Source organism: Corvus moneduloides, chromosome 26 (assembly GCF_009650955.1).
Source record: "Corvus moneduloides isolate bCorMon1 chromosome 26, bCorMon1.pri, whole genome shotgun sequence".
Lineage (NCBI taxonomy): Eukaryota > Metazoa > Chordata > Aves > Passeriformes > Corvidae > Corvus > Corvus moneduloides.
In genome coordinates, this window is record NC_045501.1 from 3,424,780 (window position 1) to 3,442,140 (window position 17,361).

A 17,361-nucleotide genomic window follows, 5' to 3' on the forward strand; every position below is an offset into this window, starting at 1 on the left:
GAAAAAGAAATGTGTTTCTTTGAAATGGAGGGTGGGTTGTTCTCTATAATATGAAGTAATGTGCTATTTTTTTCTTTTTTTTTTAATAGCATACCGAAATTCCAACCATGAGTGTAAGGCAAGTGTTTTTTCCATTTCACTTAGATGTGATTTTTGATCTTGAAAATACAGTGAGGAATGCAATTCAGAGATAGACTGTAGAAGGGAGTGGATTCTGAAAGGCATAAAAAATAATTAAGTTAGAATTATTAATAAAGACGCTTGCCATTAAAGGAAAACAGACTGAGGATGTCCATAAATTCCCTTCACCAGACCTACATAATGTATAATTCAAAATATGTTGACAAAAGAAAGCTCATAATCATTTGTCCACAGGTCTGTAAAATATGACATGATAATTCTTCCTATTTCAGTAAGAACAATCTAGGATGCAGACAGCACAGAATAGAACATTTGTATCATAGTAACTCAAACTACCCATTTAAGTTAGACAAATGAAAAAAAATAGGCTCCAGCCCACACACTGTGGCCTGGCACAGAGTAGCATCCAAAGATGAATGCAGATGATGAGATTAATTTGTTGGGCCCTTACTTATCACCTAGAGGCTGAGGCTTCGTATATTCTGAGGTAATTTCCTGATGCATGCCCAACGTGCTATTTCAGCTTGGCTCCAGCCAAACAGGGCAATTTACTGCAGCCAGAAGGGGCTGGAATTACCACATCTCACATTATTAAAATGCACTCACAGTTCAGCTCTTTAGGTCTGCCATGGGCTTCTGCTCAGGCTGGTGTGTGAATGGTCCCTTTCCTTTGGTCCATCTCATGCTTTTTGTCCCTGTGACATTTCAGACAAGAGGATCTCACAAGCTGTGGTGCACGATTTTCTTGTTTGCACTTACCTGTGTGCCAGTGTCTGCTTGAGCATGTCTTCTCTTCATGAAATTTTAGTGGATAGTTTGAAAGCAACACATCCTACCCAGTGCTGCAGAAGCTCTCCTGAATGTAGAGTCAGTTTAAGGGACAGAGCTGGGACACTTGATAGGGTCACACTGCCATATCCCACAGTTTTCTTAGCTGTTTTCCTGGTGAAAGTGTGGTCTGAACCATCCCAGTGGCTTTAATAGATACTTTAGTGAGTTGCAGCTTAATATGATTCTTTAAAGGCAGCCAGCACCCTCCTTCTGTCTGGGAGGTTCTGGCAGTCCCTGCAGGAGTCCATCACTTACTGCTGCCCTTCAGCAGCCGTGAAAGGGGCAGCTCCATCAGCCAGCCAGACGTGCCTGCAAAGTGAAAACTGAGATGCTCCATCATTTGTCTTCGACAGACACAGGAAGCTCTGTCTGCAATCACAAGTTAACATGAACATTTCTCACAATTCAATGTATTGTACGGAGTAAATGGAGTTCAGTTTGCGTTTTTTTTAAACTTTAATAACAATTATCTGTGGAGCTCCTGTGTCCCTGGGTACAGTCCCCGGCATGCTGTGTCCCTGAAGATAGAGCACATCTAATAAAGCTTTTATTTTTATTTACCAAAAATGGATAGTGTTTAGAAGTGTGTCCATCACACTACCTCTGTCATTTCACTTGGAGTTGGTTTTTCCTGTAAAACATCACAGGGAGAAAGTTTTTTAGGCTTGACTGTTGGAAACAAAATCTTGTAGAGTACCCAGAGCCATTCCGAGTATTCATGTGCAGAATGGTGCATGTGATTTCAAATAAAGATGAGTAACTTACTTATACTGAGCTATTTAGTATTTAGCTTTGTGATGTTGCTCTAATGACACCTGAAGTCAGTGAAAAAGCTTATTTTGACATCATTATCTGCCTGTGGTGTTTCCACACTATCTCAAGGACGCATTTCTGTGCATTTCTTTGCTTGTGAAACAGTCTTCCTTGCTGTCCATTTAAAACCTAGTGGTAAATATCTTACGGTGAACTCAATAATTTAATTCTCTCTGGCAATATTGCTGGTTGATTATCCACCAGGCTTGCATGTGCCTTTGTTTTACAGGACACAAATAGCTGCCCAGTCCTGGGAGCAAGATAAGATGCAATTCTTTGAACTGCAGGAAGGACAACACGAGTGAGTGACAGCAGCAAACCCGTGAGACGGGGGGAGACAACTTTAATTTATTTGTACAGCATGCACATGGAAGGGTCCTCACCTCCTGTTTCAGTAATGATAAATGACAAGATGTCGACAGTTATTAATTAAACTGCCTGGCATAGCAATGTACATGATGATAAGACCTAAGAAATGTGTAGCATTCTTCCTACCCCATCATGAGAATGAGGCCTCTCCACTGTTCTCTGGCACAGCAGAGATTAGACTAAAGCATCAATATTCCACTACAAGCTGGCTACCTAGTAACTGCCTGAACACAGGGCCCTAAAAATTGAAATTCTCTCTCATGTGATGTGTAGTAATTAAACTTCAGCATTCTTTCTGCAGGAAATGTTTCTCCTGTGTTGTTCCCACAGATTGTGCTACAACAACAATTTTAGCCCCATGAACTATTAACCAATTATTAAGGGATTTTCTCAGTCTGCTTTAACTGAGGATCAAAGACAAAACCCGATTTTTTTTTCTTGCCAGATATTGTAATTTAGGACACAAAACACCCACAATGCACAGGACTCAAGGCTTTGGTCAGTCAAACAAAATGGATTTAGTAACTCAGACCCCATTTCAGCTTTCCTGATTTGCCTTGCCAATATTCCAGCTGCTTTTCTTCCTTAACAAACACATTGCCACACAACTGCAATATATTTATCCTATTCTACTTTCATTTATTTCTTTCACATCTATATCCTTTATGTTTGGGCTACTTGGAGCTAAGTCTGTCTATACACTGGCCAGTAACTTACAGTGAATTTTTTGAATATTAACTAATTTTAAATTGCCATGGGCTGCAGATATGAAAAATCCTTCTGTTATTACTGCTACATGTACTTGTTCTGTCTGATTAATATGGCTTTTTTGGCCTTTCATACATAGAAGATCATTTTTGAAACTGCACAAATGCAATCTGGGTGATTTTCCTTTAAATACTGTCTTAGGATCCAGATGTCAAAAATCAGTACAGCTCCACTGAAACCCATATCAGTTGCAGTTATCTCTTGGGCATGACTTTCTTCTTACTTATATTGGGGTTTTTTGGGTTTGGGTTTGGTTTGGGGTTTTTTTTTAAAGTTTTCTGGGCCAGCCTTTCACCAGACTTGTGTGTGAGGTCTCCCTGAATAGCCAGGTGCAAATAAATTTTATCCTACCTGCCATTTCCCCAAAGACCACCCATAAAAAACATTTGCTTGAATTCCCTTTGGCATGTGTCATTCTATCTGCATTCTAAATAGCAGAGCATTCTAAATATATATTAGATTTTGTATTTCCACTGTTTGCAGAGAAATACAAGCAAATTCAAGGTCCTTTGGCATGTCTATATGTAATACTTACTTTAAAATGATAGTGGTGTTTTTCAGGAACACAGAGTGATGGTGCTGCTGACCAAACCAGAATTACAGATTTGAGGGCTGTGTAGCTGAAAAGTAAATTTGAAACGATCTGAGTTTACTGCTCTTATGCAAACTGTGCTGCAAACCAGTTGCACACACATCCAATGGCCCCTTTGAGGTTCCAGACCCCCAAAATAATGAAAAACTAGCTAAAATCCTTACAGGTTAGACAGACAGCACTCCAAATAGGAGAAAGGGATCTGTTTGAGGACGTGATGCTTGAATTCTGAAATTATGCCGGTTTTCCCACCAAGGATATCCTATTCACTTATTCCTGTCAGTGGACTGTGCTCCATTGAACATTTGCATTTATTAACACTTTTCATCCCACGAAGTCCTGTTGTTCTGCTGCAAGTTCAATCCTTATGACTGACTGTGAGCTCTCAACACCATATTAGAGATGTTACTGAAAAAACCTAGTTCTAGAGAAGAGTATCTTTTCAAATGGACTTATTTTTGACTCCTAGGAGGACTCTGGACACCTCTGGTTTGAAGATTAATTTATTTGGAAGCCCATAATAATTGGTGATCAGGCTTAAATACACATTGTATTTTCAATGGAAGTCTATGTCATTGTTTGTCCTCTTCCTCCCCTCAATAATTTTCTGATAGCACTACTTTTGTTTCTAGACATGCAGAAATGCAACATGAGTGAGAAGTTTCTGGTTTTGAGTGCCACCCTTAATCTGAAGAACAATTTTAGGAGAAAACTATCACTTTTAAAACTAACTTCTCCTGCTAATTTGACTAGGGAAAAAAAATAAGTTCCTGCAAATAGCAAAACTCTCCAAATGGGAGAGTAATTACCTTAAATTAAGCCTTATTTCTGGTTATAAAAAAACCCCAACAAAACAACAAACCAACAACCACCCAATTCTAAAAGCATGCTGGGCAGACTGGAAGCATTAGAGTTAAATACTGGCCAGTTTATAGTGAAAGGGAAGGAAATAGACAGGAGGAAGGAAGGAAGAAGGGATTAGAGAAATTGAGAGATGTAAATAGTCTCAGAGGAGCCACGGTGTCCCAAAACCTCTCCTAAGGGAAGTTTTTATACCAAAGAATCTGGAGGTCTGAATGAAGAATGACATCACTTATTTATTTAGCCAGAGCTGAGCTGTTTTCGTAATTGAAATAACCTCATGCTACAAGCATTAAATTGTTGGTGGAGTGATAATGAAGTCTGTTTAACTTAGGGGCTTGATAACCATGAAATAAATACCCTTTTAGTATATTTAAATTGCTTGGAAAGCCATGAACTAGAAAGCTTGAGCCTTAGGGTTAATACTGCAAACAGCCTGATGTGGGGGTCCTCAGTAGGGACGTGCATGACCTTGGCTTTGTAACTCAGTCAAGGATTTGGGACTCAGGACTCAGTTGAGGACTTGGAGCTGCTCCCCTTTGAGATGAAAATGATGGTATTACCCTTATGGACACCAAGAACAGACCAATGTGTTCACATCATGGGTGCAGCACAAGTTCATAAGAAAATTCACAATTTCAATCTGAAGTGTGAGTTCCCAAGTGTCCTGACAGGCCCACTGGTATCAGTTGTAATCTAAGTGGCCAATATGGGGCAAAAACCCCTGATTCACATCACACACTGCCTCACGTGGAATGGCTAAAATGGATGTTTATGGCTCCAGAAGACCTTAGAGCAGTCTTCCAACACCTAAACAGGGTCTACAGGAAACATGGACAGAGCCTCTATATCAGGGAGTCGAGTGATAGATTGAGGGGCAATGGTTTAAACTGGAAGAGGGTTTGATTTTAGGAAGAAGTTCTTCACTGTGAGGGTGGTGAGGCACTGGAACAGGTTGCCCAGAGAAGCTGTGGCTGCCCCATGCCTGGAAGTGTCCCATTTATCTGTCCACTGTGATGTGGTAAAGGTGAGATGTTTTGAAGATTCTCTTTGTGTTATACTTTCACTTCAGAATTAGCAGGGCGTGTGCTGATGAGTTTTGCCTCAGTTCAGGTTTTACTGATTAGTTTTATTATCCTCCTTTAATGCTAAGAACTTGTTCTCATAAAAGAACAATGACAGCTTTTAGGATTGAAAGAAATAACCAGGTCAGGATACAGCATCAGAAATGGTTAAGGCAGACAGAAGAATCAGCATTGCTTCCTCCCTTTGGCCTTCAGACACACTGTGTTTGTTACATGTTTGTTACACTCTAGCGAGTGGAAAACTCATTTTGGCGACTAATATAAAAAAATACAGCAAAGCCCCATGTTCCTAATTCAATGAAATGGCAATGAGGCATCATGAGCCCTGTCCATGAAACTCTGCTGCTGGATGCTACAACTCTCCAAGATTCAGTGTTAAAACTGTTTCCACAGTTCTGGGAAGAGATGAGGAATGTCAATCCCTTGAAAAAACTTTGAGCTGAATTGTCCTTTGATGGCTCTAGGACTGCAAGGGGAGCAGCTGCAGTTTTGTGTAACTAAATAACATTGGCTGCATGTGTTGCAAGTTCTGCAACTTGTGCTGGCTGTATTTTAAATGCTGAGTTATTTTAAAAGTGGACTTCCATTACTGGCCTGTCAAGGGGAGTTCCAGTTTATCAAATTTCCAGTTACAGCTGCACAGTCTGTTCAATCCAAACTCCAGCTGCACATAAATATATTATATGATAATTTAAGGCTTTCGAGGCTGTTTATTATAGAAAAGTTGCTCTGTGTGCCCATAGGCTGCACTAATTTGAGTGAAACAAGCTAATTATAAGCTGATGTCATATGGCTAAAAAAATACATGTTTATTCCTTCCGTGTTTCACAATGCTGACTTTCTCAACCACACTTGCAGAACACACATGTAATGTGTTTTCTGGGCCTAGGATAAAGTTATGCTCTTTATTGTGCCATTTCTAATTAAAAAGATGAACCTTGTGCAAAATCTTTGGGGCCTTGTGGATACCAGCAGGCTCATTCTTCTGCTGGTAGATTTACTTTTCACTGAATAGTAGCAGAATTGTATTTTTGCCAGGAAAAGAAATGAAGTAAGCACACTGACTATTTTAAGCCAGTGAGTATATTGCAGGGAATGTGCCACGGTCTACACAAGGTGTTGGAAATAAAAATGGGGGGGAAAAGCAGATTTGGAGAAATCATGAATTCTGTCTGAAAAAAAGTGACTTGATTGCTTTTCTGAGGACTGCCCATTATGGGAGCTGTTCAGCTCTGACAGGCAGCTGGCTCCAGCCAAGGGAAGGTAAAAGCAGTGACCTGTTACTACTTATATCCCAGCAGCACCTAAACAATGCACAGTTGTGCTGTTTTATTGCAAAAATTACAATGAAGACATTCACTCCTGTTTGAAGAGTTTATAGTTCTGAAGAAAAACCATCTAATGCTTTTGTAGAAGGAGCACATAGCACCTAGCAGGTCACTGTCCATTCTTTGAAAAGAACTGAAAGGATATAATTCTGTGTAAAAGAGAAACTCAGATTTCCTACAGATACTTTCTCAAACCCACAGTTAGGGATGCTATCTCCTCTCAGATCATGCACATCTATATTAGAGATTAAAAAAATGAGGGTGATTGCAAAAATAAATAAATAAATGAATAAACAAGCCCAAATTCTCTGTCTGAAAAGAACCCACATGGGTGTGGGGGTGGAGGAGAAAGCAGCAGTCTACCTCTGAAACACCCTATATTTTGATTTTTCCAGCTGTTAGCAAAACACTACTATTTCCTACTCCTCTCCTGATAACATAAATTGCAAAAGTGGTGGTTGGAGGTGAATGTTTCAGGAGTAAGATTACAGACGACCAATCATATCTGCAGACTGCTCATCTCATCCACCTTTAACCTGTGGTAAAACAGTGAGAAGTCACTGCAAACGGGATGGGTGTTGAGAGGAAATACAGCAGTAAAAGTGCCCCAGGATTCCTCGTCCACTGGGATCCTTGTAAAAGCTTTTATAACTTGCAAAGAGTGAATCCTGACATTGTAAGTCAGAAAAATGCAAGATTCTGAGTGGCAGTTTACCAGCAGGAAACACTGGCACTTTTGGTAGACAAGAACTGTGTGGGAGAACACATTTTTCTGGAGGAAGAGGCTCTCTTCCAGGTGAAATATTCGGGAGAAAGACATTACTGGTTCATCTGAAGCAGGCCTGATGCTTCTGAATTGCCTGAAACCTAGGATGAAGTCTGAGATGAAGTGGAGCAAGTCTCTTTCACTGGCTAATCACAACCAACACTTTAAAAACAATATTCCAGTGACTTTGTGAGACTGTGGAACACCTTCCCAGAAAACTGAACAGCTTTTCTCACTTCAGCAATAGTTGCAGGTGCTCATACTGAATTCTGAAAATTAAGCCCCAAGTGTCAAATTCATGACGTCAAAGACAAGTCAGGAAAATGTTGTTGCAGTTCTGACAATGGTTTATTTGGGGTTTTTATATGAGGTATCAAATCATAGTAACAAAAGGACACCTTATATACTGGTTGTCTTGAAAAAGCTGTTCATCTTTACATCTGTGTTGAAAGACCTGCATGCTATGTCCAGTCCAAGCTCAGTTTTCTCTGGCTTTATTGGAAGATGTTTCTTAAAGACTAAATGAAAATGAGCATAGGTTTACAATACCAAACTAAAAATTTTTAGCTGTTGCTTGGCAGCCTTTGCAAGGGGATTCCACACATTTTTCTTTTTCAATGAAAGAAATCTGAAGCAATCAGATTTCAATCAAGAAATCTTGATTGACTGTTCACAGATTTATTGTTTTCTTCAGTGGCTTTATCTGGTTGTGAACATATGAATCAGGAAATGTCACTCCCCCAGGGCGAGCAGAAATGAGAATACAGAAATAGTTCTGAGCTACTCATCTGCCCAGGAAGACCTTTTCCATGAGAAACATCATGCACTAGAACTGGGAGTTCTGGGATGGAGTTTCTTTAGGGATGTGTTGGTTGTTAGAATTAAGGACCTCGACACCTTCCATCACAGAAACTGGAGCTGACACCCTGACTGTTCTGTAAATCACTGGCTTTGCAGGAAATCAGCTTTATACTGTAGCTGAAAATCAATGAGTCTTTCTATAATTAATCATTCTTTCTACTTTATTAACAATGTATTTAAAATTAAAAATAACAGACTAATATTTTTAAAGCAGTATTACTTCTCATTCTCTACAAGTTAAAACATTGCATAAATAATTTCTGGGAAAAAAAATAAATACGTAATTCACTCTCTGAAATGATACCTTTTCTCTCTAGGTTCTGGTCCCACATCAAATAACTGAAAAACCTATCAACATTGCAAATTTCCACAGTTTATATTATTTCAGCATAAGTTCTACAGGACGTATACACTATGTGACAATTCACTTTCTAACAATATTCTTTAATGTAAAAACACAAACATTAGTCTGAGTGCTGAGATGCCAAGTAAAGGAAAGTTGCTGCCAAACTAAAGTCTTACCAAAGCTGCATCTACTAAAGACTTTTCTAGAGGAATTCATGACTTAGCAGAGGCTCACTTTTAATGCAGAACCACCACCTTACTCACAGAGCTTGGTTTGCACAGTTTTAGTGCTACAGAGTGTGTGGCCAGATAATTCAAACTCTACAGAACAGAAAATGTAAATGGACGTATCTAAGCTGATATTAAAGTCGAACCTGTTCTAGGAAATAAGGAATAATCAGTATCTTCTATGTTAAACTATGTATATTGTCAGCTGTTTACAGGACAAACATCAGTGAGGTCATCTGGTTTGAGAGGAGCATCCCTTTCATAAATCTGCTCCACTTACTAGAATTTGTTGAATTGTCCCTAAAACAAATCATTGTTCCTAAATCAATATGGTTTTAGTTGCCAGATCTCAGTTTTGAATCTGTTGACCCCATAATCTTTTAATTAAAAGTATGAAACAGATTTGTCACACTTTTATTTCTGTTTTGAGAACACTAGTGTCGTATTTTGAGTTCTGTGTTTGAGAGGAAACACCTGGTGCACGAGGACATCTGATAGTGTGTGTTAATTTCCCAACAATTTGATTTCATTCACCATAACTTGAAATCCCTGTTACCCCTAACTTTCTATGGCTCCTTCAGAGAGTGCTGACTCTCCTGGTGCTTCCCTAATTGCAAGCTTGTCCTGCATCATTGTCTGGGAAAGGGATCTCAATATTCTTTTCACATAAAGTGAGTGGAATGATTTCTAGCAAAGCGTGATTGTCACCATAACAGCTTCACTTTCCTCTGCCTTCCTACTCGCACAAGACACACACAAACTCCCGTGAACCTCCAAGGGGTACCTCCAGCTACCTCCAGCTCGCTTTATCTCATTCTCTTATCAGACCATAAGTGCCATAATCTGATAGATTTTTGCCTATGTGAGCCTTTGACCCAGCTTAGCAGAAGGAATTGGAACCTACTGCAGTCAGAACATCATGCTGTGGCCTCTGAGTGCCTTTTGATGGTTTACAAAACATCCAGAGCTGCTAGTCTGTGTCACCCAGAGCCACCTTCTAATAAGCATTTTCTAACTCGTGCTGGTTAGATTTGCTGCTCCTGGCTCTGGAGAGATGGGGCTTCTTGTTCTTCTGAGGCCTGGCAGCTTCCTTCCCGAAGTCCTTGAGCTCAGACTGGTTGTGGTAGCGAGTGTAGCGCTTGCACTTGCAGGACGTGACAGCTCGGAATTTGTAAGTCCGAGTCTCCTCGTGGGGACAGGCCATCTGGATGCGCTGCGTGCGGCTGTGGGCGGGGATGCAGCGGTAATCCAGGGAATTCTGGCGCCACCACTTGCCTCTGCCGATGGAGTTGGGCAGGAGGTGCGAGGGCTCGCAGTGGCCGGAGCAGAGCAGCTCCTTGACGGGCTTCAGGCTGCGGCAGGGCCCGTCCGTCACGTAGCGCGTGGTGCGCATCTCCCGGCAGCTGAAGTCGGAGGCATCTGCGAAGGAGGGACGCGTTAATGATGCCTGGCTGCTTTCCCTGCCATCCCTGAGAAAGCTCCCACCAAACCCCCCACGCCCCGTCTCCCTGCGCTGTCGGTGGGAAGGAGGGAGGGGTTTTGGGAATAAAGGTGTTTTTAAAGGCTTATTTTACTTCGCGTTATCCTCCTCTGGTTTTGTTAGTAATGAATTCGCTTTGTGCCTCTAAGCTGAGCCTGTTTTGCCCTTGGAGTGTTTTCTCCCAGTCCTTATCCCAACCCATGAACCCTTAGTTAATTTTTCTCTCCTCTGCCCAGCTGTGGCAGGGCAGGGTGAGCAAGTGGCTTTCATGGGTGCCTGGTGTTTGGCCAGTGTCAAACACGACAGTTTCTGTAGCAGATCCCTCTCTGAGCTAGATACAAGCTGAATGTCTTGAACAGCAGATTTTCAGGAGAAATATCTCAAAGGACTCACTCCTGCAGTTCCTGACTATTTGGCTGCTCTAGCTGTGAGACCCTTGAACAACAATGTACAAACTGGTGAATAAAATCCACCAGGTACCTTTCATGTCAGTGCTGTGCAGGGGGGAAATGGAGCTGCTGGAGCCCAGCCCCAGCAGCAGCTGGGATTTTTTGACAGTATTCTCCTGTGAGCAACACTTTCCCCCACTGCTCTCGTTTAACTCTATTGGCTTCAGATGTTGACTCCAGATTTAAATTCTTTTGCAACAAAAAAAGTGTTCCTTAAGTGATTTTTATCTTGCATATTGTGTTCCAGGTTAGAGAAATTGCAGGTAACAGCAGCACTAAGGAATTCCCACTATCCAGGCACCAGCTTTTCCAAGTTTACTACTCTCTGAGATAATTCCACATGTCCCACATAGTTTCCTTCAGACAGCTAGGGGCACCTTCTGCCTATTAGGAACCTTACAGATTTTTTCCTCTCCTTTTTCTCAATGGATAACTATAGGCAAATGAAGCATTAAGTATTAAGAAACTTTCCAACTGTATAGGAACATAACTTTTCCCAAAAGTGTCTCTTTTCCCAAATGACATGCTTGGTTAATCGACTTGTTGAGAAGACACAATATTTGGTTTTTAAGTGTTTATCAAACAACTTAATCTAGATAAACACATATTAATATTCTTCTCTTAGTCAAAAGGAGAGTTTTAACTCAGGAACATTACTTGTGGTGGAAGCCTTTGAAGGTCAGCTCACAGAGAAGGCTGTGTCTGTTAGGCCCATTCTCCTCACTGTGTACAAGGTTTAGTTCAGCAAAAGAGAATTCTGACCCTGAATCATTAATGACAGAACAGCATTTGTACAGACATTTCAACTTCTGGTAGGAAAACCTCAGGAAATGTGAAGTACAGAAACAGGACTTTTAGTGCTCAGATTTATATTTGTCTAAGTACAGCTAGCAAGGTTTCATTTTATAAAAGTTTGAAGGACTGCATTAATGAAATTAAACAATCCTTGTCAGCTGTGACAAAAATACTGGCAACTGAACTCCATGTGCACTTAGTCTAATACTCCCAAGTTCCCTAAGCATCTAAGAAAATGATGCCTGTCTGTAATAAGAAAACCAAACATTGAATAAGGTGTATTTTACCACCATAATGCACAGACAGTTAAACATCCAGGCATTTTCCTCAGCTCTCTAGGTTATATTATGTGCATTTATATCCTGTCCTGTAAGTGTGCAGGTTGAACACAGTGCACAATCATTCATGGTCCTGTGTTCCAGAAAGGTCTGGCCCCTTTGGATCACAATTTTGATTCCTTATGTCAAAGATGACAAAATAAGTATTCAAGACCATTGTGGATCTTTAACAACTGCCCAGTCTCCTTCACTCTTCGATTTATTAAGGTAATGTCCTTTCCACTTCAAAAAATACGCACATAGCAGAGGGGCAGGTTCCCATCAGTGGATGTCAGAGTAGTAAGAGGCTAGAAAATGAAGATATTCAGATGTGGCAAAAAAACCAACCTGCTCTGACCAGGTGGTTGGTGGGGCTGCCTGAGAGAAACAGAGTACCCTCCCTCTTAGGAATTTAAGAACCTTTTAAGGTCCCACTCTCAAAAGCATTACTTTTTTTTTTTTCTTTTAAAATATTGTTAACCCTGTGGTTTTAAATGCCTTAACTGACAGCTGCAGCAGAAATTCACAATTGCCTTCCAGTTGTCCCCAGAAAAAGGAGGCAATGAGATCTGCAATGCACAACTGTGGAAACTCTAAGTTTGGTCTGTTGCTGTGTTGCTCTGTGTGCTTTATGCTTTGTGTTGGAGGACCAAGCTTGCCCTATTTTCCAGCAGAAAACTTTTTTAAAGCTACCTTTCTCTGTTTGGTGTTAGCTTTCCAACCTCTGTCTCTCCTTCAAAAGCCTTGTGTTCTGCACCACTGCTAAAGTTAGACATTTGGTCAAGTGCAGTGACATGTATTCATGAAGCATTTTTGGCTGCTGGAACCTGACTGAAGATCTGTCTGTTAGCAAAGGACAGTGAGCAGCACACTTCTCTCATTTAACTGAGCACAACCTCAGTGTGCCACTTTTGATGTGTGATCTTAATCACAACTGGTGTGCATGTTCCTAAATATTGAGAATTTATATTATTGTCTCCACTGTCAACCCATTGCTCCATCCTAATATTAAAGAGGGAAAGATGACTTGTGATATTTCCTCACAAAACACAGAGAAGTGTTAGTAATATCTACTACAGATTTTATGTATTGGAGTTGTCTGCAGAGAGCAGCTGGGCAGAGTAGCAATGTTCAACAGAGAATGTTTTCATCAGCAAACTCCAGTATATTCTTTCGAATATTTATATTCATACTTCTTCAACAGTAGATGTAAATCCCTACCACTTAAAGCAATTGGGCCACACCCAAAAGTGTTAATAAACAAACACATATGATACTAAGTATTCTTTCACAAATTTTCTGCTATGATCCAAAACAATAATGAGATTTTTCTTACCATTCAGGTCTGGAGTTTGTTGTATGTGTCTTCCTCCATGTTTTGCCTGATTCATTGTGTTGTTGTTGCTGAAAGTCTGCTCCATCGGTGTTTCTGTATTTTCAGGGACCTCAGGAATGATTTCTGTAGCATCATTTTTAAACATCTGCCACCCTTGAGCAGACTGAAATGTAATTTGTGTCACGACGCAGACAGCGCACACAGCCCAAGAGATCTGCATGGTGGCAGCTCACGGATCAGCTTTTCAGCACCCTGACAGTCTCAGATCCCAGGCAAAGGCACATTATTCCCCTTTTTAAAATCCTTTTTAGAACCAAGCCAGCCAATGACTATACAAAGTGGGAAGGGCCAGACAACAACTCATTCATCTCAGCTTTTGTCAGTGTGAAATAAAATGGGTGTGTGGGGGTGGGTTAGTGACAATATTTTACAACTTTCATGCAAAAACTTCTCATATTCATTTAATTTTTGAGCCTGGCAGCAAATGGTGATAGACAAGACTACCATGAATTGCAACCTGACAAGTCTTTCTGCAGGTTTTTTTTTTAACAATGGTATAATTAAAACCTGCTTCTGCCTCCATCCGTATTTGGAACTTTGGCTATTGTCTTTTCCAAAGGTTTTGCAGACTTTTTGCTATTGCTCTTGTTATTCCTCTTCCCTTGCTTGCTGTATAAAGTAAGTAAATCTAGAAACTGTAGCTCAGGAGTTCTGCTTTTCAGCCTCTGCAGGGGAATGATTAGGGTTAGGGTAGCTTTTTTTCCCTTTCCAAATCAAGGTGCTTTACATTTTGTTTCACAGATATACTGGAAGAAACAGGGAAGAGCTTCATTTCAATATGAGAAGTTGTGTTTACTTTTCCTTTAAAATAGTTACTTGGGATATGTTTTTTAGGTTAAACAGCCAGAATGTTGTACATCATACTTTTTGATGTGCTCTTTCTCACATTTTTTACTCTTGGAAAAAAACCCCTTACACATATTTGCATTTGCTTTAAATTCATCACACACTACTACTTCTGCTGACATCCTGTGGAAGTGTTGAAAACAGGACATTTGCTTATTTTAAACACAAGAACATGGCCAGACTGATTTCCAGTCATCATATAACCAACAAAAAGAGAGAACTGATGACTTTAGGTCTAAGGCGCCTAAGATGTATTTATGTATCATGTTTTAGAATCTCATCTATGGTATTCTTCCTTGCAAAAACAAGATGATAGTGGTGAAAATATCATAATTTCTGTGTCTCAAGACCACATACACTTTCAAGTGATTTGCAAATGATGTTAGGCTGAATACATTAATCAGAAAGCATCTCAGCCTTTAGTAAGATTAGATATCACACTGAGCTTATCACAGCTACTGAAAACAAAATGTTTGCTTAAAGCAGTACAGGGACACGTGTGTGTTACTGCCATGCTTGTCACATACTTTCTCACAAAAATATTTCCTGTAGAAGAGACTCAAAAATGGTTCAGTCTGACTTCCCCCTATTGCTGTAACACTCAGAATGGCTTGCATTCCATTCTGACAATTCCCCTGACCAGGTACAGAAAAGAGGTGTCACCAAATTTAAGCTGTAGGTGCATTCTCCCTCGGTGTGCCCTTGATCATGAGCAACAGCAACGACCTGGGGACATTTCACCTCTTCAGCCACACACACACAGGCACAGCCAGCAGATGCACCGGTGGTACTGAGGCTGAGCTTTAGCACAGCTGCTCTCTGCAATGGTCCTTTCCTAAAACAGTGGCATCTGGAATATCTTGTAAGGTGTTTCATTGCTAGCCTTTTGCTCAGCTCAAAATTAGAAATCAGCCTTCTCAGAAGTGCTCTCCTTTCCAAATACACCAAAGAATGTCTAAAAGAAATCATGCATTGTGTTTTATGCAACAGTGTGCCCTTACAGTCAGACCCCCTTCCTCCCTTCCCCAGCCCACATCCTAGGCATCCTACCACCTCAGAAATGACTCTGTTTTTATGGAGGAATACAACAGACTATTTTCTTTCTACAAGATCTTTTTCTCCTCAGCCAGTCAGGTTATATTCTTAATACATTCTTTAATACAGACTGTTGTCAAGTAATTTGCCTCTGATACGCTGATTCTTTTTCCTCTATAATCATCATCATCATCATCATCAGTGGCACTGATTTTCTTTCATTACTAACTTCCTCCTTTTGTCAAAGCAGTTAATGATGGTCTCACAAATACAGGAAACCCAAACTCTCATCTACTGCAAACGTTCTTCTAAACATAATTTTGCTTACTTACAAGTAAATCTATTTTTAGCTTAGAGCTAAACTGAACAAGTTGTGAAGGACTTGAAGTCCTGAAGGACCAGGAACTAAACAAAGATTTTGGTATTATTTTTGTCAGATAGGAATACCACCAGGTGTGGATATCCACCAATAGAGACCTTGTCCAAAGTGACATGGCAGCTTGTGGCATCACAGAGCACAGCTGAAAAGCAGAACAGGAGAGCAGGAGAAAGGTGAGTACTGGTAATCACTGAATCATTGCTACCTATTTACTCCCCTGTTTAAATGCCTTCAGAATTATATGTATCCACCAAAGCTCAGCTTCTGTTAATTTCTTTTCATGTAACATCTGCCTAAAGAATATTTCCAAAAGCTATCATTGTCAGTGTAGGCCTTCTAGAGAGAATCTCATTTAATCACCTGTCACATAAAACATAAAAATTTTCTTGATGTAGTTTCTCTTGAGCACTTAAACAATCCCCTGTATTAACTGTCTTAACATTTATCTGTATAATCCACTGGGAGAAATAATACCAAAAAAATTTCTGAATGTAAAAATCAGAAGCTATACTTAGCCTGTGGCTTAAAACTTCTTGTCCATAAGCTAGGAGGGCAGCCTAATAGATGCCAGAAAAGAGCCCAAATCTCACAGATTCAGATTCCTTAACTACAAAAACATTCTTTCACATACTGTAGCTGCTTGCCTGCTCACAGTCCTTTCTGCAGCATAGCAGATATGGTCTGTGCTGCAGCACCCCACAAAAATTAAGATTTTTGTACTCTTAATGAAGCACAGGGAAAAAAAAAAAAAAAGAGTTATCAAGGATAGTGTGTTCTCAGAATGAGCCCTCAGCTACCAGGGTGGGACTGATACTGGACCCCTTCTATTGAGAACTGAGCTGCTGTTTTCTGAGCTGAAAAATACCATCCTCAGTCACGTGTTGTGGTTTGCCCATAGCCAGGAGCCAAGCCCACGCTGCCGCTCGCTCACTCCCCACCAACTGGGACTGGGGACAGAGTCCCAAGGGTAAAAGCTCTTACCTAAAAAAAGGCTCTAAAAACAGGTTGAGATAAAGACATTGTAATAGGAAAAGCAAAAGCCACGCATGCAGCAAAGCAAAGTAAGGCATTAATTCCTCCTATGGGCAGCAGGTGTGCTCGGTCACCTCCAGGAGAGCAGGACCCCACCACGTGTGGCTGTTACTTGGGAGGACTAACACCATCACTACACACTTTATATGCTGAGCACCGTGCCAAATGGTCTGGAATATCCATTTGGCCCGTTGGGCTCAGCTGCCTCAGTGTGTCTCCCCCCAGTTTCCCACACCCCCTGCCCCCTCCCCAACACAGCCCTACGAGAAGCAGAAAAGGCCTCAGCTCTGTGGCAGCCCTGCTCAGCAGTAACAAAAACATCTCTGTAAGATCATCGCTGTTTTCAGTACAAATCCTAAACACAGCCCCCTAGCAGACACTGGGAATAAAATTAACCCTACCCCAGCCAAAACCAGTACACTGCTCTTAGAGCGAATCAGACACATCAGGGGAGCAGGTACAAGGCGTTAACTGGCATCCTGTACTTAGCCTGAATCCTTTGCTGCTGCTTTCTGAGCTCAAGCATCTGTCCTGAAACGCTGGCATTGCAACCCTACAACGAAGGTAGGCACATCTAAACCAGTTTCTTAAATTGGTTCAGTCACTTCCAGCTTCAGGTGCTTGCTCTGCCCACACCTGGGCCA

The 17,361-nt window shown here is 40.8% G+C and overlaps 1 protein-coding gene across 1 annotated transcript; it reads right to left on the reverse strand.

Moving 5' to 3' along the window:
- Positions 1-8,768: 8,768 nt before the first annotated feature.
- SOST (sclerostin) lies at positions 8,769-16,390 on the reverse strand. Its single transcript, XM_032134540.1, has 2 exons — positions 13,366-16,390; positions 8,769-10,407 (listed from the first exon to the last, which is right to left on the reverse strand). The coding sequence occupies exons 1-2, from the start codon at positions 13,583-13,585 to the stop codon at positions 9,986-9,988; spliced, it is 642 nt and encodes a 213-aa protein (XP_031990431.1). The 5' UTR covers positions 13,586-16,390; the 3' UTR covers positions 8,769-9,985.
- Between the last annotated feature and the right edge of the window lie 971 nt (positions 16,391-17,361).

Bases quoted from the DNA above. Each gene is read 5' to 3' on its own strand.
- SOST (XM_032134540.1), bottom strand. From the start codon at position 13,585: ATGCAGATCTCTTGGGCTGTGTGCGCTGTCTGCGTCGTGACACAAATT. The intron at 10,408-13,365 runs GTAAGAAAAATC...CCTCCTTCGCAG, and splicing joins ACAAACTCCAGACCTGAATG to ATGCCTCCGACTTCAGCTGC.